The sequence below is a fragment of the Trichoderma citrinoviride genome, assembly GCF_003025115.1.
Source record: "Trichoderma citrinoviride strain TUCIM 6016 unplaced genomic scaffold BBK36scaffold_13, whole genome shotgun sequence".
In the NCBI taxonomy this organism is placed as follows: domain Eukaryota; kingdom Fungi; phylum Ascomycota; class Sordariomycetes; order Hypocreales; family Hypocreaceae; genus Trichoderma; species Trichoderma citrinoviride.
In genome coordinates, this window is record NW_020194721.1 from 70,933 (window position 1) to 98,425 (window position 27,493).

General features: G+C 34.7%; 3 protein-coding genes across 3 annotated transcripts; 1 reads left to right on the plus strand and 2 right to left on the minus strand.

The window, feature by feature from the left end:
- Positions 1-61: 61 nt before the first annotated feature.
- Positions 62-544, minus strand: BBK36DRAFT_1171514 (hypothetical protein; the record flags this gene model as incomplete). The annotated part of the gene is made up of 4 exons (XM_024895578.1): positions 62-128; positions 181-316; positions 369-455; positions 526-544. The coding sequence occupies 4 exons, from the start codon at positions 542-544 to the stop codon at positions 62-64; spliced, it is 309 nt and encodes a 102-aa protein (XP_024746590.1).
- Positions 545-1,269: 725 nt separating this feature from the next.
- BBK36DRAFT_1171515 (carbohydrate-binding module family 43 protein) lies at positions 1,270-3,038 on the minus strand (the record flags this gene model as incomplete). The annotated part of the gene is made up of 3 exons (XM_024895579.1): positions 1,270-1,931; positions 2,021-2,852; positions 2,955-3,038. 3 exons carry the CDS (start codon positions 3,036-3,038, stop codon positions 1,270-1,272), a joined length of 1,578 nt encoding a protein of 525 aa, XP_024746591.1.
- Positions 3,039-15,742: 12,704 nt separating this feature from the next.
- BBK36DRAFT_1126757 (hypothetical protein) lies at positions 15,743-26,975 on the plus strand (the record flags this gene model as incomplete). Its single annotated transcript, XM_024891414.1, has 10 exons — positions 15,743-16,175; positions 16,245-17,226; positions 17,289-17,827; positions 17,936-18,058; positions 18,143-18,594; positions 23,769-24,124; positions 24,176-24,265; positions 25,839-25,900; positions 26,134-26,336; positions 26,427-26,975. 10 exons carry the CDS (start codon positions 15,743-15,745, stop codon positions 26,973-26,975), a joined length of 3,789 nt encoding a protein of 1,262 aa, XP_024746592.1.
- Between the last annotated feature and the right edge of the window lie 518 nt (positions 26,976-27,493).

Sequence of the window (27,493 nt, forward strand, 5' to 3'; positions counted from 1 at the left end):
CTGCGAAGAATAGAGATGCGCCAATTTGAACAACGTCGAGCCTTCAGATAGTTGCAGCAGTCTAGTCCTCAAATTCCATATCGTAAGCCAGCGAGTCGGTGCACAACTCTTCCTTCATTTGTATCACTCTAGCAAACCAAGTCAGCTTCGATCGGACTTCTAGAAACAGGGTAGCCTCACGGTTGATGCGCGGCATGCTGAGCATAAATGGGAACAGTGTCAACTTTGTCCAGTATAGCAACGAGGCCCACATTGAAGCCCTGAGCGCGTTGGGCAGTAATTGGCAGCGGTTTTCCGAAAGAAATTTTGAGGAGGCCTGCGCAAATCGCCTTAACAAGATGAATCACGATTAGGGTACAACTACGCACCCGGAACCTGTCCTTTCATCGCCAGGATCAAGTCTCGCCACTTGTCGACCTGCTCGGCGGTGACGTCCGGCTTGAGCTTAAAGAGAACTTCATATATCATAGTTAGTTAAAAGGCTCTCGATCTATTACTGTTTGCTCCCCCAAAATGTAAACATACCCACATGGTAAACGGGCATGATGGCAGTTGATCCCGACGCGGTACGGCGATGGCTTTAGAAAGACTGGTGACAAGTCAAATCTGATGAGCGGATTCGTTTCAACGCTGGCCTTTCCAATGACAGTGCATGCACGACAGATCAATTCACCAAGAGAAGCCTGAATATTAACGCTCCCCAGAGCGACATCTTATAACGCGGGCACTAATGGATCAACTGCCGATAACGGACAAACCCCGCCTCCAGACAATCTCAAGCTGTCCGAATTAAATCGCCGATACCGACGAGATCTCCGTTCTTCTGCCTTGAGATGTAATAAGCGCGGTCTCATAGAACCAGTATTTATAACATGCTGCTGCATGGACTCGTTTACATACAAGAGTGCTACTTTTACAGGTGATGCCGTCGCTTCAGGCTGATAAATGAACCGCTTTGCTGCGCAGCTCTCTAGGAACGGTTGTCTCAAGTTCTCAAATAAGCCTGATCATGCAGCTCACGTGCCGGCATATCCCAATGAAGCCATCAAAAGCAGTCTCAGGCTCAGGGCTTTATCGCTAAGATGACCAGTGCCATACGAAGCGCTGTTGGCTAAAAGAAGACGGCAATAAAAATACATACATGTGGTATTAGAGGTGAATTAGGAACAGTTTGAGCGCTCGAAAGAAGTGGGCATATAGTTGGATGAATGATAAAGCAAACCGCCGTCAAAATGAATCGGCCCAGTCCAAGACTTCTGTCAACTACACCTACAGGCCCACAATGCCGGCGCTGACGAGAAGGGTGACAAACGTGATGCCTCCAAGCTGCCAACTGCCGGGGATAAGGGCCCCTAGAGCTCCCATGCTATCATCATCATCACTGCCTGAACCGGTGGAATTGTCCGAGCTCGTAGAGTTGTCCGAGCTTGAGGCAGCCAGTGCACTGCACTTGTTCACAGTTCCCGAAGCAGTCTGCGTCTGAGCACTGCTGTTGAAGTCACAAGCGGTGCTGTCTTTGTTCTGTTTCTGGTAGTACTGATTTAGGACGTAGGTCAACTTATCCGAATCGCTGCACATGCTAAATGCGCCGTAGTCGCCGGTGGAGGTATTGCCATTGATGCCGTTGCACAAAGATTGGTCGGATCCGCAGACGTAGTCGAATATGCTTCCGTAGTCATCGGGATCCGTGCTGCTAGAGACGACACACTCAGAAGCTTTGACCATGCAGCTGCAGGCGTCCGAGTCGGGAGTTGGCGGAAGTTTGTCGCTGGATTGCCAAGTTGAATTGACTGCTGGGCAACTGGCGGCCTTGTTGGAAGGGCTATAGCTGGACATCTCAACGCCTTGAGGATTGGCGGCCTCGATCTGCTGTTGGAGCGCGTTGAAGTCCTTGAGCTTGGTCGCGGTGTCGCCACTGACCTTGACAAGGCCTTTGCAAATGGTTGCCGTCAGCCTCACCGACTCATCGACATGATTGAAGAGGGGGTCTTGAGAGAGGTGACGAAGTGAAATAGCTTACCATAGTCATTTTCTTCCTCGAAGTATTCATAAACGATGCCGCCGCTAAGGACTTCCGTCATGTTTCGTACGTATAATGCGCCGGTTTCTTGAAATATACGGCCGGCTGCGCCGTTGGGTTGGTTGCAGCCATATTCAGCAAAGAACACCGGTACCGAATAGTCTTGGAAGAAGCTCAGAATTCGATTGTAGCCAGAGCTCTCAAACGTTTTCTCGCCGCACCACTCGTAGACGTTGTATCCAAAGAAATCGACAGAGTCTTCCGCAGGTCCACAGTTGAAGTAGGCGGCGATTTGGTCTCTGATGTCCGCATCATCATCGGCAGCGTAGCCTACGTACATGGCACGGTATTTCTTGTCCTTGATATACTGCTTCACATCTCGTACAGCAGCCTTGACGTATGCGGAAGCCGAGGTCGTGGTAGCGTTGTTGGTGACCTCATTGCCAACAAAGAAGCCGATGACATTCGTGTAATTGGCGAAGGAGTCAACGACTTGCTGAAAATGGGTGAAGAGATCCACATTCCACTGAGGGTTTTCACGGTTGATAGACTGCCCCGGATTGCCAAGATCGGAAATCACATATATGCCCGCATCGTTAAGCAGCTCCATGCAAGCGGAGTGGTCGGCAGTCGGATCGATCGCATACGTACGGATCACGTTGGTTCCCAGCTCAGTTAGCAGAGGGATATCACGCTTGCAGTTTGCTTCATCGGCCAGCGGATCGATAAACGTCGTGTTGGTAGTGGTCTCTCCATTGGCAGAGGAATCCTGCTGGTACGCGATTCCTTTCAAGAAAAACTGAGTCCCATTCTCGTAGAAAAATTTGGAGCCCTACACATGCGGGATGAGACGTTAGAACAGATTCTTGGACAAGATAGCCGGTCTTTACTTGTCACATGTGTCTCGTGGCGATGGAATGTCTTTAGAACGTACTTTGATCTGAATCGCTTGGAGATCAGCACCTAAGGCGGCGCGAGCACAAATTAAAAACGACAATGCAAGTTTGTTGATTATCATGATGAATGAGCCAATGCGCTGTGATAGTTTTGTAGCGGGAACAATAATGGGTCGGCTAGACAGTTTTGTATCGTAGGTGAAGCTCGGGTACTTCGTATTACTGGCTCTCTATGCTGGGCTTATTTCGCATTTGAAACGAGTGTGAGTCTGCGCAAAAAGATGGTATTATGGAGAAGTCGAAGCAGCGAGCGACATTTGCGATCGTGCTCACAAATTTGAGCCTTGCAAACAACACGAGGTAGGGTGGGAGACTAAGAATAGGGCATTGATCCTACCGCAGGAAACGAACCATGATATTTATATCTCCAGAGACCATGTCGGGCTTCACCACCACGGAACACGGATTCCACCAGGGGCTAAAGTCACATTTGTAGCCACAGATCGCAGCTTGAACCGGGCCTTTTGCTCACAAATCGGATCTCACTTGCGTCATCGTGGACGAATGTATGCAAACTCCGACGCAGAGTCGCGTGGCGCGCTGCCGTCCCATTTAGCCAAAAGGCTGCTGCGCCTCCTCCATTGGCTGTTTAAAAAAAGCAGAGTCAAGAACTGGGATCCTCCAAGGTGATACATAAAAGACGTGTGCCCCCATTGCAAATGGCGATATGAGACGTTACAACTTTTGGGCAGAGCGATGTTCTACTGGGAATATATATACACTATTGCCATGCTATGTGCCCTGCCATTGCCTTTTCAATGGCCTTTTACTATTTACCGATCTTTCTGAAACGGGGTTGCCACTTTTGGGTGAGGACGCAAGGGAAAAGTAATCTGCGCGTTAGACATGGTTCATTGATGATTTGGGTCGGTTAGCACGGTGTTCCGGATTGACGTGGGGAAGGAGAGTCGTGATGAGGTGCGATGTTGGAAGGTTACGCTACGTCGTGATGAAAAAGAAGCGGATTGGGCTGGCTGCCGGGCACAATTTTCCATGTAGAAGCGCGACGCTGATGGGCAACGCGAACTTGATCCAGGAACATAGAATCGATCTTCGATCAAGAATTGGGTTATGAGCTGACGACGGGATATCAGACCTGTACCTGATTCGGCTTGTCGGCAACTCGGATAAGGCGGCACTTGATCCTCCCGGATGTTGCTTGAGCTACTTACACAGCAGCGGAGCCGAGAAGCTTAGAGAATCGCTATGTAGCAGTCTGATTGGGGCAGAACTGCTATGACTATGTATTGCACTGAGGTCCGACAAGGACTGGCATTCTGTCCTAGGACGGCCTCGTGATACAGTAAACCTTGGTTATAACGAACCCCAGCCTTAACGATAATCTGTCTATAACGATTTTTCAGTCGCGATTTGACGTTTTCCTATACAAAATGTGTGTGTGTAGATGTTTGCTAATATTATTATGATTTCTAGATCTCGCTAAGGTAATATATATAAATATAAATAAAAACATAATAAAATCCACTTAATTATAGGCCCTGTTAAAACATACACACTTAAAAGTGTATATATATTTATGCACTAATAGATTTACTAGGGATTTACTAGTAAATCTGCTAAGAGGATATTATAATAATCTTTATATAATAATGCTTAAGAGCTGCTAAACAGCATTATTATAACTAAGGTTTACTATAGCATCTAAAAGCTCTGTACTTTATATATACTATAGTAAACCTTAGTTATAACAAACCCTAGCCTTAATAATAATCTACCTATAATAATATTTTAGTTGCGATTTAATAATTTCCTATATAAAATGTATGTGTGTGGATGTTTATAAATATTATTATAATTTCTAAATCTTGCTAATATAATATATATAAAAATAAATAAAAACATAATAAAATCCACTTAATTATAAGCCCTGTAAAAGTATATATATATAAAAGTATATATATAATTATATACTAATAGATTTACTAAGTAGTTACTAGTAAATCTGTTAAGAGGATATTATAATAATCTTTATATAATAATGCCTAAGGGCTGCTAAACAGCATTATTATCCTAAGCGAAGCTATAAAGCAGCTAAGCGCAGGGATTACTAAAGAGTTACTACTTCTTAGCTTTACTTAGTTATTTAATTAATAATTTCTTAAGCGCTAGGGAAGTTAAAAAAAAAGTTATATAGCAATTAGTTATTTTTACCTTATTAACTGCTTTTAAAGGTATTTAAAACTCCTAGTTATAGTGTTTTTATAAGGTTAAAGTTAGTATTATAATATTATAATTATAAAGTCCTAAGATCCTTTAATATCTATATACTTTATTAATATTATAAATTATTAAATTATATATATATAGTCTAGAGCATTATAATAATATTAGTACTAGATAAATTAGCATTATCTAAGCATTTAAATAATATTAATCTTATCTTTTATAAATGCCTAGAATAAGGGGGAAGATGCCTTAAGCAGATATTTTAAATAATATCTCTAAAAGTTAATTAATAAGCATTGCTAATTTTAATTATATAACTGCATAAGCCTAGTAATATATATAACCTACACTATATATTTATAACGCTTAAGTAGCAACCTATATATATTATATTTATAAACATATTTTTCTTTTAAATCTTACCTTAATTAAGACTTTTAACCTTTAGCCTTCTTAAGCATTTATTATAGTATTATTAATAGTATTATTAATAGCATTATTAATAGTATTATTAATAGCTCTTGCTACTGCTATAGCTTTTACTGCTATAGCACCTCCTCTATTACTGCTACTTAAAGATCCTAGTCCTATACTCTTTAAAAATACTCTTAATATTCTTATATATAAGTGTACTTACTATTTATAGTTTAAGCATAATAATAAATTTATTAATTTAAAAAAGCCTAAAGGCCTTTTTATAAGTAAATGCCTAAACTGCTGCTAATAGTAAAAAGCTAATAAAAGGCTATTTACTAAATAATATATTTATTCTTTACTCCTCTTTTTTATAGCTATTACTAACCTTACTATAAATCTCTTAAGCTATAAGGTTATTCTCTAGCTTAAGTAAATAAGTTATTTCTAATATCTAGTTACTTAAGCAGGCCTAGTAGTATAAAGTTCTCCCCTTTTAATAGCTGCAGCCTATTACCCTTTATATTACTAATCTTACTAGTCTCTTACTTCCTTATATGCCTAGGTTACTTTCTTATATTAATAGCCTAGTATAGTTCTTTTATTAAGGCATAAACCTTAATAACACTTCTTAAAAATAAGATATATATTAAGAGCAGGTGTTAATTTAATATAAGTATTATATAGCTTAATATATTAAGGAGGTTCCCTCTTTAACCTTAATAACCTCTTAATTAATAGCTATATCCTAACCTTCTTAATTTAATATTTAAGATAATAAGTATTATAACTTTTTCTTTTACTATTTATACTAGCTTCCTAGGCCTTTATTTACTTATAATCCTGCTTATAATGCTTATATTTATTATATTAATGCTCTTAAAGATATAAATGCTAGGCATTAAATATATCTTTATTATAATTAAATATATTTATAATTCTACTTTCTTATAGCACTAGGTAATAAACAGTCTCTTTACTAAGTATATAATAAGGCAAGCTAACCTAGTTAATCTAGTTAACTTAGCTAATATAGCTATTATTTAAAACTATCTCCTTTTAAAGGCAGGTATAATTTAAATATATCTTTTTTATAATAAATGCTTTTTTTTTAATACTTTTAAGGCTATAAGATAACGCTTATAGCTATTATTTAAAAGCTAGTTAAGCTAGACATTTCTTTTAAGGGTAACCTTAGCGCTATTGCCTTAATACTATTTAACTAGCATTTTATTAGCACCTAGCAGGCATAATTAAATAAGCACTAGATAAAGCTTTACCCTTAATATTAAACTAGGTAGTTTAGCTAATGCCTTATAAGCAGCATTTACTACTGCTATTAAGAAAAGGATATAACTTACTGCCTTAATAAACTATACTTTTATTCTACTAAAAATAACCTTAATTTTAAAAACATACTAACTTATCTCCTAAAGCTATCCTAGGTTAAGGAGATGCTTATTATATATATCTATATTTATATATAAATATTCTAGTATTATAAGTAATAGTATAAATATTAAAGGCATATAATTAGTTTCTTATATAATACTAAAAGCATATATATATAACTACTATTACTTTCTCTAAACCTTAATATAATTATTTTATAGCCTATTAATAAAATAGACTAAGTATATATAGTATAGTAATTTAAAAAGCAGTTCTATATATACTAGTATTATATTTAATAATAGCTAATATTCTTAAAAAAGTACTATCCTAGCTATAAAGATATTCTAATTAATAAAGAGTGGCTTAGCTAGCTTTTAGTAAATAAGGATATTTCTTAAAATATCTTAAACTATTACTAAGCTAAAGTTAATATTAAAAAAGTAATAGCTAATAAGGATCTGCCTAATAGTAATAATTTTAATACTGCTGCTATGCCTAACCTTATTATAGCCTAAGCTAACCTTAATTAGCTTTATATAAAGCTAGAGGGTTAGGCCTAAGCACCTCTTAAGTAAATCCTTTTTTAACTATTCTAGTATATACCTTTATAATTATTATAGCAGCAGCAGCCTTACTTATAAATACTTAATATTTAGTTAACCTTTTTAAGTAAGTTTAATAAATTACAGCCTTTATTATCTTTTATATTTTTAACTCTTTTTTTAAAAGGTTAAGCTAACTTTATCTAGCCTTATATATGCCTTATTACTTACTAGCAGTACCTTACTCTTACTATAAGATAGTATAATAGCTATTTTACTTAATATTTACAGTTTTATTATATTAGGTTTAATATATATATGCATTCTTTTATAAATACCTATAGCTCTTTTTTTATTAAAAGGCCTAGCTAGGCAGCTTAGTATATACTTATAGTAAATAATATTTAAGCAGTATTTAATAATAACACTTTTAATACCTAGGCCTTGCTAAACTTTATTATTTACTACTTAAGCAGCCTTTAAGGCACCTGCCCTTATTAAAGCAGTAAGAGGCAGGCCTTAAAGGCAATAGTATATGCCTTAAGCTATTCTAGCACCTTTTTAATATTTTCTATAATAAATAACTACTAAAAGAGTCTTTAATACTATATGCTTTACTATTAAGTATAGTAAATAGCCTTTAATTAAGATAAGATTAAGATTTTAATATAGAACCTTAAAGATAACCTTTATATTATAGCTTATTATTTTAACTTCTAGTTTAAGACTTTTTTACAGACTGTTATTCTTCTTAAGCTATAAATATTAAAATATTAGTATTGCTATAAGTAGCAGGCTTATAATAGCACTTATATTTATAAGCTATACTAGACTAAGGATAGCTTAAAGGTTAATCTTTTTAGCATAGCTAATTATTAAGCATTTATTAATTATTAAGGGCTATTTATAAGCGCTTTTAATCTTTAACCTAAGCGCGCTAATCTATATAAAAAGGGCAACCCTTTAGCTTATAAGTAATAAAAGCTAATATTCTAGCTCCTTTTAAATATTATTAATATTATATAAGTCTATAAGTGCTTTAAGGCATATTGCCTTTACTACTGCTAGCTCTTTAATAGCAGGCTTATAAATAGTAAAGTCTGCTAGTTTTATTTCTCTTATACTTTTTATAAAGGCCTTATTTTAATATATAATTTTAATCCTATTTACCTTATATTTAATAGTATATATAATAATATAAGGTTAAATAATTATAATTGCCTTTTTACTATTATATAGCTTGCTAACTATAATATCTCTTTTATTATAAGTTCTTATACTATCCTCTCTTATATTATAAAGTATACTAGTAAAGCTAAGGTTTATAGTGCATTATATAAAGATATTACTAAGGCTATTCTTTTTATAGTTAGTAGTAACTAGCCTTTAATTAGCTTTATAATAAAGTTTATAAATAAGTTAATAGCTAAAAGAGATTAGTTAGGCTAGGAGGTTTATTATCTCTTATTAAACTTGCTATTATAAAAAAGCATATATATTATAATTACTATTAACTGCTAACCTATTAAAGTATAACTCTAGACTAAGATTATTACTAAAGGAGGTATTTACTTTATGCAGTTAATATATAGTAAATATCTTACTTAATAATTAAAGTATAAAAACATAAGCTATTTTATATAGCTTACTATAATAAACTAGTCTAAGCTTAAATGCTTTAAAAAGGCAAAAGCGCATATTCTTAATTATTTCTTAAAATACTGCCTAGATTAAGAACTAGATAAGCTTAAGTAGTATTACTATATATAGCTTATACTATACTATACCTATTAAGATCTTATAAGCCTTATAACTATAAAAGGCATTTAGTTTAGCAGCTTTTAAAAGGCCTTTTAGTGCTATATTAAAATACACCCTAGCATATACCTTAATAACTACTATTTTAACCTTTTACTACTGCCTCTTAAAAAGTTTAAAAAGGAAGAGTAAGATAAAAAAGCAGTTATTAATAATAAATAGCAGCAGCTAATAATATAGCTACTAAATCCTAAGCTTAAAATAGAAAATATAAAAATGCTTAAAAATCGCCTTATTAACCTCTTTTATAATTAGTAACTTTATATTAAGTATTATCTAGACCTTTTATAGCTTAAGAATTACTATTAAAAGTAGTTAAAGAGTAATAACCTCTTTATTATAAAAAATGCTATAATAAATATAAAGATATAGCAGTTAAACCTTAAGCAGCGCTTAGTCTTTAATCTATTTATTAACTATCTTAATAATTAACTTAACCTTTTAAAGCTAAACCCCCCTTCTTTTTATATATAGGTTAATAGCTTAGGCAGTATTAGCAAGTCCTTCTTTATTAAGGCTATTTTTATAAAGCTATAGCAGATAGTGCTTTTTAATTAGCAGGTTATAGCTAGAGCTATATTAACTAGTATAGCTATAAATATAATTAATAATATTATATTTTATTCCTTACTGCAGTTACTTATTTTTAAGATATTAAGTAATTTACTATCTCTTTCTGCTATTAATATCTTTAATATTTATAATAAATTACACTATATTTAATATCTTATTATTAATAAAAAGTCTATAATAGGCTTATATATAATAGGATATATTAATTATTAACTATAAGAGATCTTCTTAATATACTAAAATAAGTATTTTAATAGTTAAAGTATCCTTCTTTTAGGTGACTTTTATTAACTGCCTTTAGTTATAAAATGCCCTCTCTTTACTGCAGAGCCTTAAGGCAAGATTAATTTATTAAGGCATAATATATATAAGTTAATTAGTATTATAGTTAAATTATAGTAGGTTATTTATTAAGCAGGGGATAATTAGGCTTTATTCTGCCTTACCCTTTAATACCTGCATTAAAATATTCTTATAATTAAAGATTAGCATTTACTATGCATATAAACTTAGGCTTTACTGCTATTAAATAAGGTCTAGTAATTTAACTTAGCTATCTAGATCTATCTTATTAATGCTTAAGTTTAAGAGTATAACCTTAATTATATAAAAAGGCTAAGTAAGCTATATATTTATATTATAGCTTTTAACACTAGCCTTAAAGTATAAAAAGCTAATTCTTTATTTACTAAAAACCTTAACTAGTGCTTATATCTTTATATTAGTATATATATAATATTAATAAAGAATATTTAAATATTTATAAGCTTAGTTAATAGCATAATTAGCTAAGTTTATAATATCTTATAAGTATAAGATATTAAAAATCCCTGCACTTAGCACCTAGCTATTATACTTATAGAATTTAATTATTATAATAGTCCTTCTTATCTTAAAGAAGTATAGTTATAAAAAGTAGTGCCTATCTTTTAATCTACTTAAGACTTTATTAAGGGGAGCGCCTTATGCAGCTAGATATAATTTCCTTTAATAGTAGCTTATATTATTACTGTTTATAAATTATAAGGCTATATAGTAAAACAGGCTATAGTTAATATATTATAAAAGGATTTTTTTATAAGTTTAATATATATAATAGTCTTATATATTAAAACACTATAAGGCATTTTATTTAATACTTTTTTTAATTTACCTACTATTTATAATAATACTAACCTAGCTAAAGATCCTTACTATCTTAATTATTAGTAACATTTGCCTTAAATAATACTAGCGCTAACTGCTATTTCTTTTACTTAAATTATTTTTATTATTCTTTTTTTCTTTCCTTTTTTTTTTTTATTACCTTTATAGCTTTATTATATATAATTAATATTTAGATAGTAATAGCCTTGCCCTTTAATACTAATTATATATATTACTTTATATATACCTTTTATATAAATAAATTCTAAAATTTTATTCCTTTTTTAAATTAAAATATAATTAAAGACTAATAATTATAAAAATAGTAATAGCACTTTCTCTCTTTAGCACTAGCGCCTATTTATAAAAAATATACTTAGCTATAGTCTTTTAAGCCTTATAGGCCTGCTTATAGCTTATCTTATTATTATTACCTTTATTATTATTATTTAATTTAAGCACTAGATCCTTATTATTAAGTATATTAATTATAAGATAAATAGCTATATAGTATTACTTTATTACTTAGTATATTATTAGTATAAAGTATAAAAAGTAGGAAATCTATAAATAAACCTTCTTATCTTCTTTATTAATAGTATAATTAAGTCTTTAAATAAAAGGCATAAGCTAATAATAGCTATAGTATATATTTAGCAGTAAAAACAGTTTAAAAGAAAGGAAGGAATATACTAAGGTCTATACTTATAGCTGCCTTTATTATAAAGCTTATAGCACTAAGAGCTTCCCTTTAAATTTATATATTAATTAAGAGAAGTTGCCTTTTTACTAGTAATAAGGCTTTTAATATAATTCTTATATAGTAGATCTTATAAGGTTACTACTACTGCTACTACTGCTACTACTACTACTATTACTACTACTGCTGCTTATAATAAGCTAGCGCTATTATTATTAACCTAAGACTGCATTATCTATTTCTTTAGCTTTTACTAAAAGTAATATAAAGTTAGCGCTTAAAAATATAAAGGATAGAGGGAGATATACTATTTTAAAGAAAGTAGCCTTAGGCATAGTAATAGCTTTACTCTTGCTCTTAAGGTTAGCTTTATGCTTGCCTTTTAGGTTAGCTTTTTTAAAAAGTATAGTAAAGATCTTAAGCAGGTTAATAAAGAGGGTAGTAATAAAGATAAAAGTAATAAGCATAATAATAAAAAAAGAAGAAAAGAGAAGAGAGCAGGAATAGTAACTTAATATATATATTCTATTTATAATATATAAGGCTGTTTAGTGTTTAATACTATTATAAATGCCCTTTTATTTAATTTACATTCTACTGCTTATATTATAAAAAAGCCTTTAAAATAGTAGTATAAACATAAAGCATAAAGCTATGCATTAAAAGGCGCTAAATACTAAGCATTTTATTATTTAATTAAAGTAGTAATATTATAATAACCTTCTTTAAGCATTATATATATAAGCTTTATAGTCTCTTAAGCCTTATATATATATATAAGTATTATAATCTTCTCCTTTAAGCCTTATATATATAAGCGCTATAATACCTTCCTTTAAGCCTTATATATATAAGCATTATAATATCTTTTAAGCCTTATATATATAAGCGTTATAACCTATCCCTTATAGGCAATAATATCTCTTCTCCTTATAATATTAGCTAGATATTAGTATTATAGTTAGTATAGTAGTTTAAAAGGGGTAGCAGCCTTTAGCTATTATATTAATTATATATACACCTGCCCTTTATATATAAGATATTTAATAAAATAGCTAGAGTAATAACACTGCTTTATAATAAAGCGCTTAACTTTTATAAAAGCAGTTAGAAAAAAGGCTTTAAGCCTTTTTACCTATATAAAAGCTAAGTATTATAAAATAAATAACTAGGTTTTTAAATCTAGCCTATAGTATATTAAAGCTAATATATAAAGAGTTTTTGCCTTTTTATTATTCTAGCTATCTTTTTTTATAATAAGATAACCTTTATAAGCAGCAGATTATACCTACTAGCTAGGCTTAAGCGCAGCTATAGTAGCGCTTAGCAAGAGCAATTAAAGGTATAAAGGCATTACCTCTCTTACTATGCTTATAAATATAATCTATAGCTTTAAGAGGGCCCTTTATATTATAAAGCAGCTAGAAGGTTAAGCGTTTAAATCTTATATAAGGCTTCTTTTTATAACTTTTTTTTCTATATATACTATTAAGGCTATTAATAATAAGGCTCTTAATAGTGATAATAATTATAAAGAGGGCAGGCAGGGCGTAATATTAATTATCCGCATCTAATAGGGCGCTAAAGCTGCGCTTGCGCTTTCCACGCAGCAGCTTCGCTTAGGCCCCTATAAACGCCTTTAGCGGGCATCAGACTTGTAACCAAGGTTTACTGTAATAATAACCTGACACCGACCGCAAAAGCACTCGTGAAATCATTTCAAGTCGGCATTCAAAATGCCCGATCTAGTATTGGCTTCAATCTACTCAGCGCATGCATGATGCTCACCTGGGTGATGATGCAGACGGTTTATCAGAAGTATAGTACGTATGCACTGACGAAGCAACGCCATTGAGCGTAACGGCGACTGTTGAAGGGTTTCACGCTACAAGAGAAAGAGCAAGATCAAGGAAGAAAACGCAACATCAGTGAAGTGCGAAAAGATAATCCAAAGCAAAGTATGTTTCTGTTATTCGAACTCCTCCAACATTTGGTTTCGCGCGGCGTCCTCGTATCAGTGTCCCTTTCTCCTGCACATCCTCTACGACGTTTGTCATTCTGTTTGCACAATTTAGACAGCTTCAATCAATGCAGCATCCGGGCTATCAATTAATCGTCTGTTCCGTCCGTCAGGGCTTATTTCGAAGAACTCTCACGGTGCACTCAATATTTGCTTCTCCGCGCCAAATTGTACAATAGTCTCTGCCTCCCCCGGTTGCAAATATGACCACCCGCGTCATCTTGCCAACTACGCCTATTGCATCTCTGCAATCGCCTTTCCACTCTTTGTGCGGGTAGCTGGGTGGTTCATCTTCTCACAAGAAGAACGTTACGGCCAAATTGTGTATTACGGGATGATCTTTGCACTTGCCCACCTATTTTTATTTTGAGAGCCTCCCGAAGGATTTCCACTTCCAGAGGGCTGCAGAAGTGCTTCCATGAGTCTTGGTGCTGCTGCAGTAACGCTGACTGCCTGAGCTGTTGCCTATGTTTTCCTCCTCGTCGAGGCGCAGGGGCAAGGTAAGCCCGCGCCACCAAATGCAACATCCGCACTGAAATTGGGTCGGTCCCGAAGATGAATACGGGTGTTAATGTTTGTCCAAATTCCTGATTCAGGAAAAAAGCTGTCATCATTAGTCGACAGCTAAAACGGGCACACCAACCCTCGAGTCTCCCCTTTGGATATGTAATACCCCATCTGTCCGTGTACGATTGCGGACTCCAGTCATGTATACGTGGGGGAAAAGGCTCGGTCAGCATCCGTTACAAGGAGATGCTAAGTTGCATGCAATGACTACCTCAACCATTGCTCAATGGCCCAATCATGTTCTTCTTTGAGGCTCCGGAATGGATACTGACTAAACGGAATAAGAATGAACAGAGAGGTGCTCAGAATTGTGGTGATTGAGCCAGAACAGGGCCTTCGATGGCTCTTCAGTATGCTACGGAGTAAACATCTTGATGTGACGAGGGTAGGGAAATAAGCTCAAGCCAAGCGGCGATTGGCGAGAACTCCTGAGCCGTCGGACTCTTGAACCCAGTGAATGTTATAATCTTGGTAAGGACGTAATGGAGAGATCGATGCACCGTTCTTGACACGATTGCCCATAGCACTCACCTTGCGTTGTTTTGTTCTTCTGCCGCCGATAGAGAGTCACGCACTGTATGTACATACCCTAAATACTACCTTAGTAGGCGAATGCGCTTCCTTGTTCAATTTGTATGTAGGTAGTAATAGATGTAGTCAAGCCCATAATAAATATTCGCTAATCTGAGATCGTTCCAAGCCTATCATGAGTGACTTATAAGATCTAAAGCCTCACTAAGGGATACCCTACAACTACTGAATTGGCTCGAAGAGAACTAAGGGAGCTGTTATCATGTAATGTGAGCCACGGCTATTCACGGGCTACTGGTGAACGATGACTTCAGAATCGATGGAGTAGTTTTTCCTTCATATGTTAGTGCCAACTTTCGAAGACGAACCGCTGATACCATGTTGCAGACTGCCATAAATGGCCTTTCTTATTTTTTACCGGGTTGGAATAAGGCCGTAAGTCGTCGCTTCAGCCACTTCAGCCACTTCAGCCTTCGAACGTCTTCACAAAAAACGGATGCGAGCGATGTGACCCATCTGAGATAGAATCCGGCGAAAGTAGGAAGATTCAAACAGACTCTATTGTCGAATAATTTTAACACCTTGGAATGATTAAGGCTCTACGCCTGCACACGAGTCCCACAACGGAAGCAATAATACACAGCTTTAACTTCGGTACCGACTTCACAAACTTCACAACATCAGCAATAAAGACGACCCTCGGTCCGACTGGCTCCGTAATACGAGTTCTGGCGCGCTAACCAATGCAGAAGTGCCCATGTCGCGATTCACGCTCACTTGATCCGATGTTCTGCTTTACCTCAACGTTCAAACTCGATCAAGTCCATTTCTTCTAGTATCAAGTAGCCTGGACTTGCCGAATCAAAGGAGAACATGGTCGAGGCAGAATCACAGGCTGCGAGCCTTTTTGGGATTGTTGCTCGGGCAGATTTTGTCAGTCTTAAAGAGGTGCTCGCTCTAAAGCAAGTCGACGTCGAGAGTCGAGATCCTGCTGGTCGAACTGCCCTACATCTGGCCGTACTGGCGGGGACAGCAGACATATGCCAGCTCCTGATCGACCATGGCGCAAGTTTGGACACCTGGACTAGGCAAGGCGAAGCGGTAGTCCATCTGGCCGCTAAGAGAGGCGATGTTGATGTTTTGCGCGTGGTAATGGATGCTCTTGAGTCGAAGCCACAAGCAAGTGGGAACGAAGACAAACCCGATGGAAAGACAGCAGTGGGCGACAAGGCAGATCTGACCGTTCACGTGGACTCTCTGACGCACAAGTTTAACATGTCGCCACTCTATATTGCGGTCGCTTTAGGTAATATCACATAGTAATTCTCTGGTATACGGAATGTTCACTGATGGGAAGAAATAGCACACCTCGAAGTGGCAGAGTTGCTATTGACGAGATACCACGCAAGGCCCAATATCGTTGTTGGTCATGCAGACATGCACAAAGGAACAAGGACTGTTCATATCCTGGAAGCGGCGCTTCAGCATCCACGCGACGCTTGTCGTTCCCTCCTGAGGCTGCTGCTTCAACAGGGCGCAAATCTGCTTGACGCTTCATCACACACAGTGACAGAGTCTCTATTTTTCATGATCATGAAGCGGGCCGAAGATACATTCGACATCTTCGCCGAACTTGACGCTGAAAACTTCACAAGCGCAATTACCAAGGGTCTCTGGATTGATTCCATGAAGTGTCACTGTGCGCTGACAGGCGTGATCCATCTTGGACTGGAAGAGACCGCCTTCAAGCTGCTATCTTATGGAGCCCCGCCACATCTGGACTTCAAGTCCCCTCTTGAGATTCAGTCAGACACCAGCCCTTTCGGAAAAAAACCCCTAGACAGGGCCGAGGGTGATTTCTGGCAACCAATCTTAAGCGCCGCTTTGTTCGAAATGCCTGGACTGGTGATGGAATTGCTTGATCGTGGGGTCGATCCAAATACGAGGCTGACAGAAGACCAAGCTCGCTACATGATCAATCAACGTGAATGCCGCACGGTCTTGGATATTGTCAAGTCAAAGCTCGTCGAGCTTCGTAGCTGGAACATCGATGATGAGAGCGTCTACTACGAGATCAAAGGGACACCAGAAGAGGCCGAGCAGCGCGCTGGGAAGCAGAATGCAGTAGCCCGGCTTATTGAAGCATATGAAGAAGCGGAGGCGAAGCTGGTTTCTCTGGGTGCTCAGACATCTGATGGACTGAACTTACAAGATCCTCAAGCCCCGGTTTCTCAACCGTCCTCCAAGAGAATCCAGTTGCATCCGCCGCCTACTGAGACAAACGCTCGACCATTACATTCTTCCATGGATATCGACCCGACGAAATTGAGTACGGTGGAAAACGGTCGCCAATTTCTGTAAGGTGTCTTGAATTTCTGTTCATGCTTGAGCTTGTGTGTTGACATGTGGTTTTGATCAGGTTGGCCGCTTGCCGGGACGGTAATATTGCGTTGGTGAAAGCTCTAACCTTAAGCCCATGGGGTCCTAACCTTAAGTTCCCCCCGATCGCGATAGCAGATGTATCTGGATATTCTCAGGGCCCTTTCCTTGTTGCGGTTGAGAATAGACACTACGATTTAGCCCGCACTATCGTTCAGATTGCCACAGCTCAGCACGTCAACTTCGCGGATGACGTGTCATCTGATTTCTGCAATCAACTGGCCGACGATGAGCATTCTGCGGACAGCATCAAGAAAGTCTCCGCTCAAGTCAAGTCCACAGTGACTGCGAAGAAGATCGTTGCGGATAGTCACAGCTGTTTTGCTGGTGAGAAGCACAAAGACATGGACATGCTAAGATTTTCTATCAAGATGGAATCTTCGTTTCCCCGTGAGCAGAGCGACATTGAACGCCAGACTCGGCATGCATGGGATCTTGTTGAACATGGCGACTGGCCTGAAGCCTTTGAAGAATACATCAAAGCTACTGGTGCACCGTTTCGGCATGCCGTGAGCCAAGGTAAGTTGAAGGGGAAAAGTCAACTGGACAGACTCCACCAGCTGTCGCCTTTGCTTCAATCTGCCTGGTCGGGGAATATCGACATGGTGCGCTTCTTCCTGGATACAGACAAGGCAATGGCGGCATACAAGCACTTTGCAGAGAACACAGATTTTTCGAGCCGCAAAGCCGGCCCTCAGGCTTCCCGAGCAGAGTTTGTGGACGCGGTGGAGAAGTGGATGAACAAGCGAAGTACGTATTGCCCAGTCTGGATCTTCAACGGCGTATTCGTTGATAACCGTTTCGTGTTAGAGAACCTTGTATTGCATTGTGCAGTCATCTCGCGAAACGTTGATCTCGTCAAGTTTCTATTGTCGACTCATCCGGAGCTCCTCGAAGTCCAATCGATCGATGGGTGGACGCCCTTGTTAACGGCAGCTCTCCACCACAGAATTGAAGTTCTTCATATCCTTCTCGAAGCGGGAGCTAGCCCATTTGCCACTGATCTGTTTGGTCGCAATATGCTACACCTTCTTTTGGTCAGCCCAGGTCAAGGCTATATCCAGGAGCCCGAAAAGCTCTCCTCCTTCCTCCAGTCAATGGATAGATCGGTGCTGCATCAGCTACTGGGGCAACGCTGTGATGAAAGTCCCGGCGGGCTGACACCTCTCGCACGTTGGATCCCTACTAGACCTACACCGAATGGACTATTTACAACTCTGTTAGATGTTTCTACATCGGCGGCGATGGAAATGTTTAATAGCAGAGGTCATACGGTTCTCCACACTGTACGTTCTGCTCCTTTCCCACATCCTTATTATTATACTTATTAGAAATAGAGGCATTAATATAGGAAGTACTAGTATAAGGGCTATAAGGATTAACCTAGCTATTAAGCATAAGTAAAAGCTATACTCCTATCTAGTTATAGGATATTAAGTAAGCTAATTAATATATATTTTAATAGGTTATAAGCCTGGCTTTTATTAAAAGCTGCTAAGCATTACTAAGTATTAATACTTTTAAAATTAGCTAATAACTAATCTTATTAAGCTATTATATCTTAATTAAATACTAAAATAGTTAAAGAAATTTAATTAACTAACTAAGATTAAATAAGGATTAACTATTAACTAAGATAGCTAAGATTATTATTATTAAATAACCTAATTACTAGCCTTACTTTTTATTAATATCTTTCTTTTAATAATTAAAATAATTAAGATTAAGAAGATAAAGATAAAAAGGCTTAAAGCAGCAAGACCTTTAAATAAATAAATAAAAATCTTAAAAATAATAAAATAATAAGCATTCTTTTATTACTAAGTAATATAAATATTTATAATTATAAAGTATATATATTACTATAGCTAAATTATTAACTAGTTAAAAATATAGCTTAAAAATATATTAATCTTAAAAATAGTATTATTATATATATAATAGCTAGTTTAAAAATTAAGCTTATAGCTATTAATGCTTTAAGCTTATAATTATTATTAACCTTAAAAAAATATAAAGACTATTTTACTTAAAAGTATTAGCTTAAGTTAATTATAAACTTTATAAAAGTAGAAGATTTATTAAGTATTTATAATATTAAAGATAAGGTTTTAAAAAGTTAATTAAATATATAAAAAAGTAAGTAATATTAATATATTAGTATATTTAAAACTATATTATTTATCTTATTAAGTAAGATAATAAGTAATAAAAAAACAGTTTAATATATATTTTAATATATAAAAAAGGAATTTTAAGAGTTAAGGCTTAAAGCCTTATAAATAATATATAAAGAATAAAAGAATTATATTTTTATATTATTAAAGTTAGTTTAAGACTTTACTTAGAAAATTAAGATTATTTAAAAGAGATTTCTTTAAGCTAGAAGTTAATATAAGCTTTTTAATAACTATTTAATCCTTAAGTTTATTAATAGCCTAAGTAATTAATACTTAGTCTAGTATATTAACTTTTAAATAAATTATAATATAAATATATTTCTTATACTAAATAGTATTATTTAAAATGCTAAGGCTAAAAAGGTTAAATAAAAAAGCAGTATAATAATATAAGCGTTATTAATATAAAAATAACCTATATTAATAAAAGATAAAGACTTAATAATAATAAAGATACTAAGATATATATATTATAATAAAATATATTATATTAAAAATAACTGCTAAGATTTATATTTAAATAAGTAAAAGAAATAAAAGGATTATAAATAATATAAGTTAAAAGATTATAAATAAAAGTAAAGACACCTTAGGTTTTAAAATCCTGCTTAAATATCTCTAAATAAAGATAATTAAGCTTTATTTTTTATAATAATACTAAAGGATAAAAAACACTTTATTACTTTTTAAGGAATATAATATTATTATTATCTTATAGCTTAAAAAGCATTTAAATTCTTAATTTAAAGTATAAGTAATATACTATATATTATATTAAAGAATTTACCTTAAAATCCCTTTAGCCTTATAGCAGTATACTTAATAATATAAAAGACTTTAAAATTACTATTAAAAAGGTTAAAATAATTATTTAAAAGTATATTAATAAGAATTAATTTATTATAATTATATTTATAAAAGTTCTTTTTATATTTACTTTTAAATTAAATTTTATTTTTATAACTTAACTCCTTAATTAAAAAGGGAAAATATAAGTTATTTAAAATAGCTAAATAATTTAAAAAGGTAATACTTAAATTATAATAAGATAATTTAAAAATCTATTTATCTTTTAAACTAACTCCTTACTTATATAACTATTAATCTTTTACTTTATATAAGTCTTTATCTTTTATATTATTAATCCTTAAATATAGCTTTAGTATAATAAAATAGGATATTTTAATAATAATAATCTTATTAAACTTAAGGATATAATAAATAGCATAAATACTACTTAAAAGTATTACCTTTATAAGCTCTATCTTTAAAAAAGGATAAAAGAAAAATTATATTAAGGCTAGCTATAATAAGGTAAATATATTAAAAATATAATTTATATTAATATTTATAAACCCTTTTATATACCTAGCTATAAAAAAGAGAGATATTAAATAACTCTAGTTAATAGCTATAGTAGATTTAATAATAGTAAGGCTATTAAAAATAAGTAAAGAGTATAAGAATTTATATAATACTTTATATAATTTTTTAAAAAAAAAAAGCTTTAAAATTAGCATTATTATATTATATATATAAATAATATAAAAGAGTTTAATAATAGTAACTTTAATAAATAAACAGTATAATATAGCACTATATTAAAAAGCTTTTTTATAAAGTAGTATTAATTTAATAAAGTTATAAAAAACTTTAATATTATAATATAAAATAAATTATTACTTATAATAATAAAAAGAAATATCTTAAAGTAATACTAGTTAAAGATTTTAAAAACTATTAACTATTTATAAAATTATAGCTTTTATAAAGCACTAGATAAAATACTATTTAAATATATCTTTAAGTAATAGCTAAATATATTAAATATTAAGATTATAAGCACTATAGCCTAGTATCTTATTCCTTAAGCTTAATATAAAAAGCTTAATAATAAAGGCATTAAATATATCCTACTTAGCTTTATAAAAAATACTATATATTACCTACTTATATTAAAAAGGAGGGTAATAAGTTCTTTAAATATATACTTTAAGTTAAATGCTTTATAACTAACTATAACTATATACTTTATTATAACTTAAATAAATATAAATCTCTTTACTTCTTTACTATTAATATAAAAAGAAAAACAGTATTAAAAATTAAGCTTAGTTTAATTTACTATTAAAGTAGCTATAGTATAATTAGCTATTATAACTATTATTATATTTATAAACTTAAAATAAGTAAAGCTATTAAAAAAAGTCTTAAAATATCTTAAACTTTAATATTTAATATATAGTTAAGTTTCTTTATATAATATACTAGCCTTTATAGCCTTAGCTAAATCTTATATTAATAATATTAAGCTAATAACTTATAAAAAAGCATAATATAGCTTTTTCTTTAATAAGTAGTATAAAGGGATATTAAAAGAAATATAAGCTTTAAAAGAAAATAAGACTTAAGATTTAATTAACCTAAACCTTAGTATAAATATATTATAAAAAAAATAGGTTTATAAGCTAAAGAGAGGTCTTAATAACTAAGTTATTAAGTATAAAGCTTATTAAGTAATTTAAGAATATAAGCAGATTATTAAAATTAATTATATAAAGACTTTTATATTAATAGTTAAACTTATAACTTATAAGGTATTATTTACTATTATAGCAGCCTTAAACTTAAAAATAAAGTAAATAAATATTAAGACTATGTTTTTTTATAATAAAGTTAAAGAAAATATTTATATTAACTAACTTACTAGCTTTAAAAATAATATAAGTAAAGTCTATAAGCTATAAAAAGTATTATATAGTTTTAAGCAGGCTTTATAAGTATAGTATAAGACTTTTACTAACTTTTATTTAACTTTTAGCTTTTATATAATCTTAGCTAATAGTAGGCTATATATAAAAAATAGCATCTTTATTATAATCTATATAAATAACTTACTTATTATTAATAAGGATAAGTTAAAAATAAGTAAACTTAAAAAAGCTTTTTATTAATAATTCTTTATAATAAATCTTAGCCTATATTACTATTACTTAAGGATTTAAATATAATATAATAAAGTAAGAAGGATAATAGTCTTAGACTAATAAGGCTATATTTAAAAGATCCTTTACTAATATTATATAATAGACTATACTTTAGTATTAACCTTAATAATAAAAAAATAGTTAAAAAAAGCTAGAAATAACTATATATACTAGCTTAATAAAAAAAAAGAGTATTAATTTATAATAGGATTATTAATATACTTAATATTAAGTATAAGACTTAACTTAGCTTATATTATATTTATTATTAATTACTACTTTAATAACCTTAATAATATATATAAGCAGGCTATTAAGCATATACTTAAATATATTTAAGAAATAAAAGACCTCTGCTTTATATTTTATAATAATTTATAACTACTTTATAACTATAATAACTTAAACTAAGCTAATAACCTTAACACTTAAAAATTTACCTTAAGTTATATTTTTAATATTAAGAGTAGTAAAATCAGCTAGTCTTTTAAGCAGTAAGTAATAACTACCTTATTAAGCTATAAGGCTAAATATATAGCCTAGATAAATACTATTAAAAAGGCAATCTAGCTATAAAGACTCTTTATAAAATTATAAATTAACTTTTAAAAAAAATATATTATAAACCTATTATTAACTTTAGTAAAATCCTTATTTTTAAATATTATAATTATTTATTATAATAACTAAAGAGTAATTATATTAATAAAGAACTTAATAAACTATAAGGGATTAAAGCATATTAAGACTTAATAGCATTTTATTTATAAAAAAGTTAAAAGTAAAAAGATTAAGCTAGAATATATTTTTATAAATAAGATAGTTATAAATAAGTTAACTAAGCCTTTAAAAAAAAACTACTTTTTAAAATTTTATAAAGCCTTAAGCTTAAGAAGAATTATTAAAGTAAAAAACACTAGTAAAAAGACCTTAAAGCTATAGCTATATACTAATAATAAAATAAAGCTTTTTAAAAAAAAGTTAGTAATACTAAATTAATAAGAGTATATTCTAGGCCTTATATATAAACTACTTTATTATTAAGGATAGTAAAAGCAGTAAAAGCTATAGCAGTAATAAAAGCTGCACTTAATTTTCTTATATTACTAAGTAAGAGTGTTAAAAATAGGGGTATTAATATAAAAAGTACTAGTATAAGGGCTATAAGAGTTAACCTAGCTATTAAGTATAAGTAAAAGCTATACTCTTATCTAGTTATAGGATGTTAAGCAAGCTAATTAATATACATTTTAATAATACTTATGCAGCAAACTTATCAGAATGCATGCACAGGTAGCATATTCGTCTATAGAGCACCTCGTACGTCCTGTTTTTAAGAAGGCCCCTCCTGTTATGTTCCACAAAGACACCGACGGGAAAACACCGCTTGACCATGTTGTCGAGAAGCAGCTTGACGGATTTATAGAACACTTGATGTCGAGCTACACCCGAAATCGCAAATGGCAAGCGTCTTCTCCGCTTGTCCACTGGCCGCTATTCGCGTTTGCTTCCGATTATGCCGGGCCGACGTCTTCAACAGATCCATACCAAGCATGGGAAATTAGCCGAGAGCTGGCCGAATCCGTGAAGCCTCGACAATTCCCCAGAAAACTTGTGACAAAGATCGAGCGGGAAGAGGTTGCAATGATGTATGTACAAGCATAAGAGCCACATGAATGCTGGGACTAACTCAAGAGCAGGTCGAAGAATAAAAAGATTCAGAAGAACCCGAAAGGCGACCAGCATGATATTGTATCTTTATCGGTGTATAAGCCCGGAAATCTGTGTTGGTGAGACACGGTAGTTGCTTATAGAGATTAATATATTTTGCTTGTATCACCCTTGTCTTGTTATTCTATGTCAACGAATCAGCAAGCCGATGCCTAAACATGACGGGGTGGTGAACTAGTGAGTGATATTGTTTAGCTGTCTATTACGTCCAATTCCAGAGATCTCCACACGGTAGAGTTTCTTTGTGGTTGGCCACTTACATAGAGAGGTCGAAATTCTTTGCATGAAGCTGTAGATCTCCGTCATCTGCTGTCCTGGACCCTTCTGTAGATGAGTGAAAGCTCCCATATACTATGAGGTTAGGCTCTCCGTTTTATACCAGCAATCATCTATGTGAACTCCATTATATACAAGTCCTTGATTCATGTTCCGCTCTTCAGTTAGCCAGAGGCCAGCAATATTGGCCCAACCGCACCCGCAAACCATTCTTTTACATCTTCGGCGGCTTGCCGGGCTCGAACCGCAGAATTGCATCAAAGGAGCGCAGTGGCCGCCTTTTTGGCGCTAGCTAGCTGGTGATTCTCCATGTCTTGTATCATCTGTATCATTGTTGCGGTCGGCGTCCCTCTATAGGCTCCCAAGTTTGCCTCGGGAAATGTCAATGTATCAAGGCTTTTTTGTTTTATAGGCGGCAGGCTCGGCGATGATGATACGGCAAGACGGATACCGAAATATACTTTGGTGAGACGAGACGTCCCTCTAAGCCATCCAACAGATTTGTGACAACAATACTTGCGCAAAGTATTCATGTTTTACGCTATTAGTCCGATAAAGGCCGTGACGACCTGAGCATTACGGTAATGGTTGAAGAAGCTAAGTAAGTACAGTTGCTATGTCAAAGGGACAGGCGCCCCAAAGGGAAGAATCCTTTGCTTCGTTGATCACTCAGGTTGGTTTAGTATTCGACCGCCATCGATTACTTGATGCTTATGATACATGAATGCTTCGTGCCCGGCATTGCAGGCCCTGGTACAATGATCACAAGGTGGAATAGCCACCGTCCCTGACGAAGGCGAGTGCCAATTAGATGGATGGCTCGGTCAGCCATGTTCTTGACAGCCCATGCCAAGCTGCTTAAAGCATGAGAGCTAGCCTGATGTGGGACTTGGTGCCGTAATTCGTTTGCCGCTTTTGGAAAGACAATCTGGATAGCGTTGCCCGGGTCGATCCGGGGCTTGAAAGCACCAAGTCAGAAGAGCCTCAAGTACACTTGGAGCGTTTTGAATGGAATCTTATGCTTACACAGCTTGATTACTCACTTTGGCAATCAGGAATCTCCTTTTAACACTTTCGTTGCGAAGGTTATGCTGCCAAATTGATTCCGTTCGCTCCGATGCTATAGAGTCACAAATTCAAATACAAGGGATGTCAAGGGCCATAGCAGGTTATATAAATGCCAGTGATCCCTCAGTCTTAACTCGAGATTGAAGTCGTACTGAAAACGCTGTTTTCTGTATCATCTTACAAGTGTATTAACACAAGTTTCACACTTGCTACTTCTGCCACACTTAATTAATTATTCATCACCTGCCAAGCTTACGACAACGGCAACTCCGTCTTCATCTTCCCGAGTTGCTCAATCTGCACGCCCATAACTCACGTTGCATCAATATGGCTTCCAAGGACTCGCTTCTGTTCACCCCTCTGAAGCTGGGCAAGATAGAGCTTAGCCATCGAGTTGCTCTCTCCGCCCTGACAAGGCTCCGCGCAGATAAAAACCATGTCGCTACAGATCTCATGAAAGAGTACTACCTCCAGCGGACTTCTCTGCCAGGCGGCCTTATCATTGCTGAATCCGCCTCGGTAGCCAGTCACCATGGCGGCATGCCTCATACCTCCGCCATCTGGGGCGAGGAGCATGTGCAAGGGTGGAGGCCAATTGTTGATGCGGTTCACAAAAAAGGCGGCTTCATGTATCTTCAGCTCATGGCGTTCGGAAGAGCCGCCCAGCCTTTGGCTGCGGAAGAGGACGGATTCACGATCAAAGGCCCTAGTGCCATTCCCTTCGAAGGAGGCGCAACGCCAGAGGAGATGACGGCGGAAGACATCAAGAGCACGATCGAGGATTACGTCCAGGCTGCTAAGAATGCCATGCGAGCTGGTTTCGATGGCATTGAGCTCTACGCTGCCAATGGCTACCTTCTCGACCAATTCATTCAGGATGTGAGTAACAAGCGCACCGATGAGTATGGCGGAAGCATCGAGAATAGGAACCGCCTTGTTGTAGAAATTGCGCAGGCCGCCTCCGCCGCCATCGGCGCGGAACGTGTCGGTATAAAGCTCAGCCCATGGTCCGAGTTCCAAGGCATGCGGATGGAGAATCCCATTCCCCAATTTACCGATCTAATCAAGCGAATCAACAGCCTTGGCCTCGGCTATCTGAACCTTATTGAGTCCCGTGTTTCTGGAGTCGATTACACGGATGGCACCGAGAAGCTGGACTGGGCGTGGGCGGTCTGGGACAAGACCATCATCGCGACAGGAGGCTATCTACCAGAGACGGCGCTTGAATTGGCTGAGAGGAATCCGGATAGAGATATCATTGTCGCCTTTGGAAGGCGATATGTCTCGAACCCCGATTTGCCGTTCCGTATCCAAAGAGGCCTTGAGCTAAACCCCTACGATCGAAGTACATTCTACAAAGTGGGCGCTCCTGAGGGACTGATCGACTACCCGTTCAGTGAGGAGTATTTGGCGTTGAAGAACTGATGGAGATGATGGCCATAATAGTACCTAGCGGCAGCCACTGCAGCTACCTGATCTGATACACAAGTATCTTAAGCAAAGCCGTTGATGTTTTTGCCGGAATTTGATCGTGGAGAATGATCGCTTGAGAGAGTTCGCAAGGTGAACAAGCTTTAGATAACCAAGTAATAAGTGTATAGAGATAAGCAAGTGGTATCATATAGTGGTATCAGCAAAGGGAATATGCAAAAACATCTCGGACTAATATGCCGGCTAATCATATAATGCCCTGGGTATCATCAAACCAAGCCCAGAAGTACCAAAACGCCGTGCTCTATGCAATGCTCATATCATCCAATTTGAGGATCCAACTTCTCAAGCCATCCGAAACTTCGCCGCTGCACCCAGCCCTGCCAGGATGACGACCATGCCTCGAGAACTAGCTGCATTATGAGGACTCCAACCGCATCCATGCTTGACTTCGCCGCTGCCTCTGACCCTGTCAGATTAACGACCATGTCAAAGGATGATGCTGTCAGTGC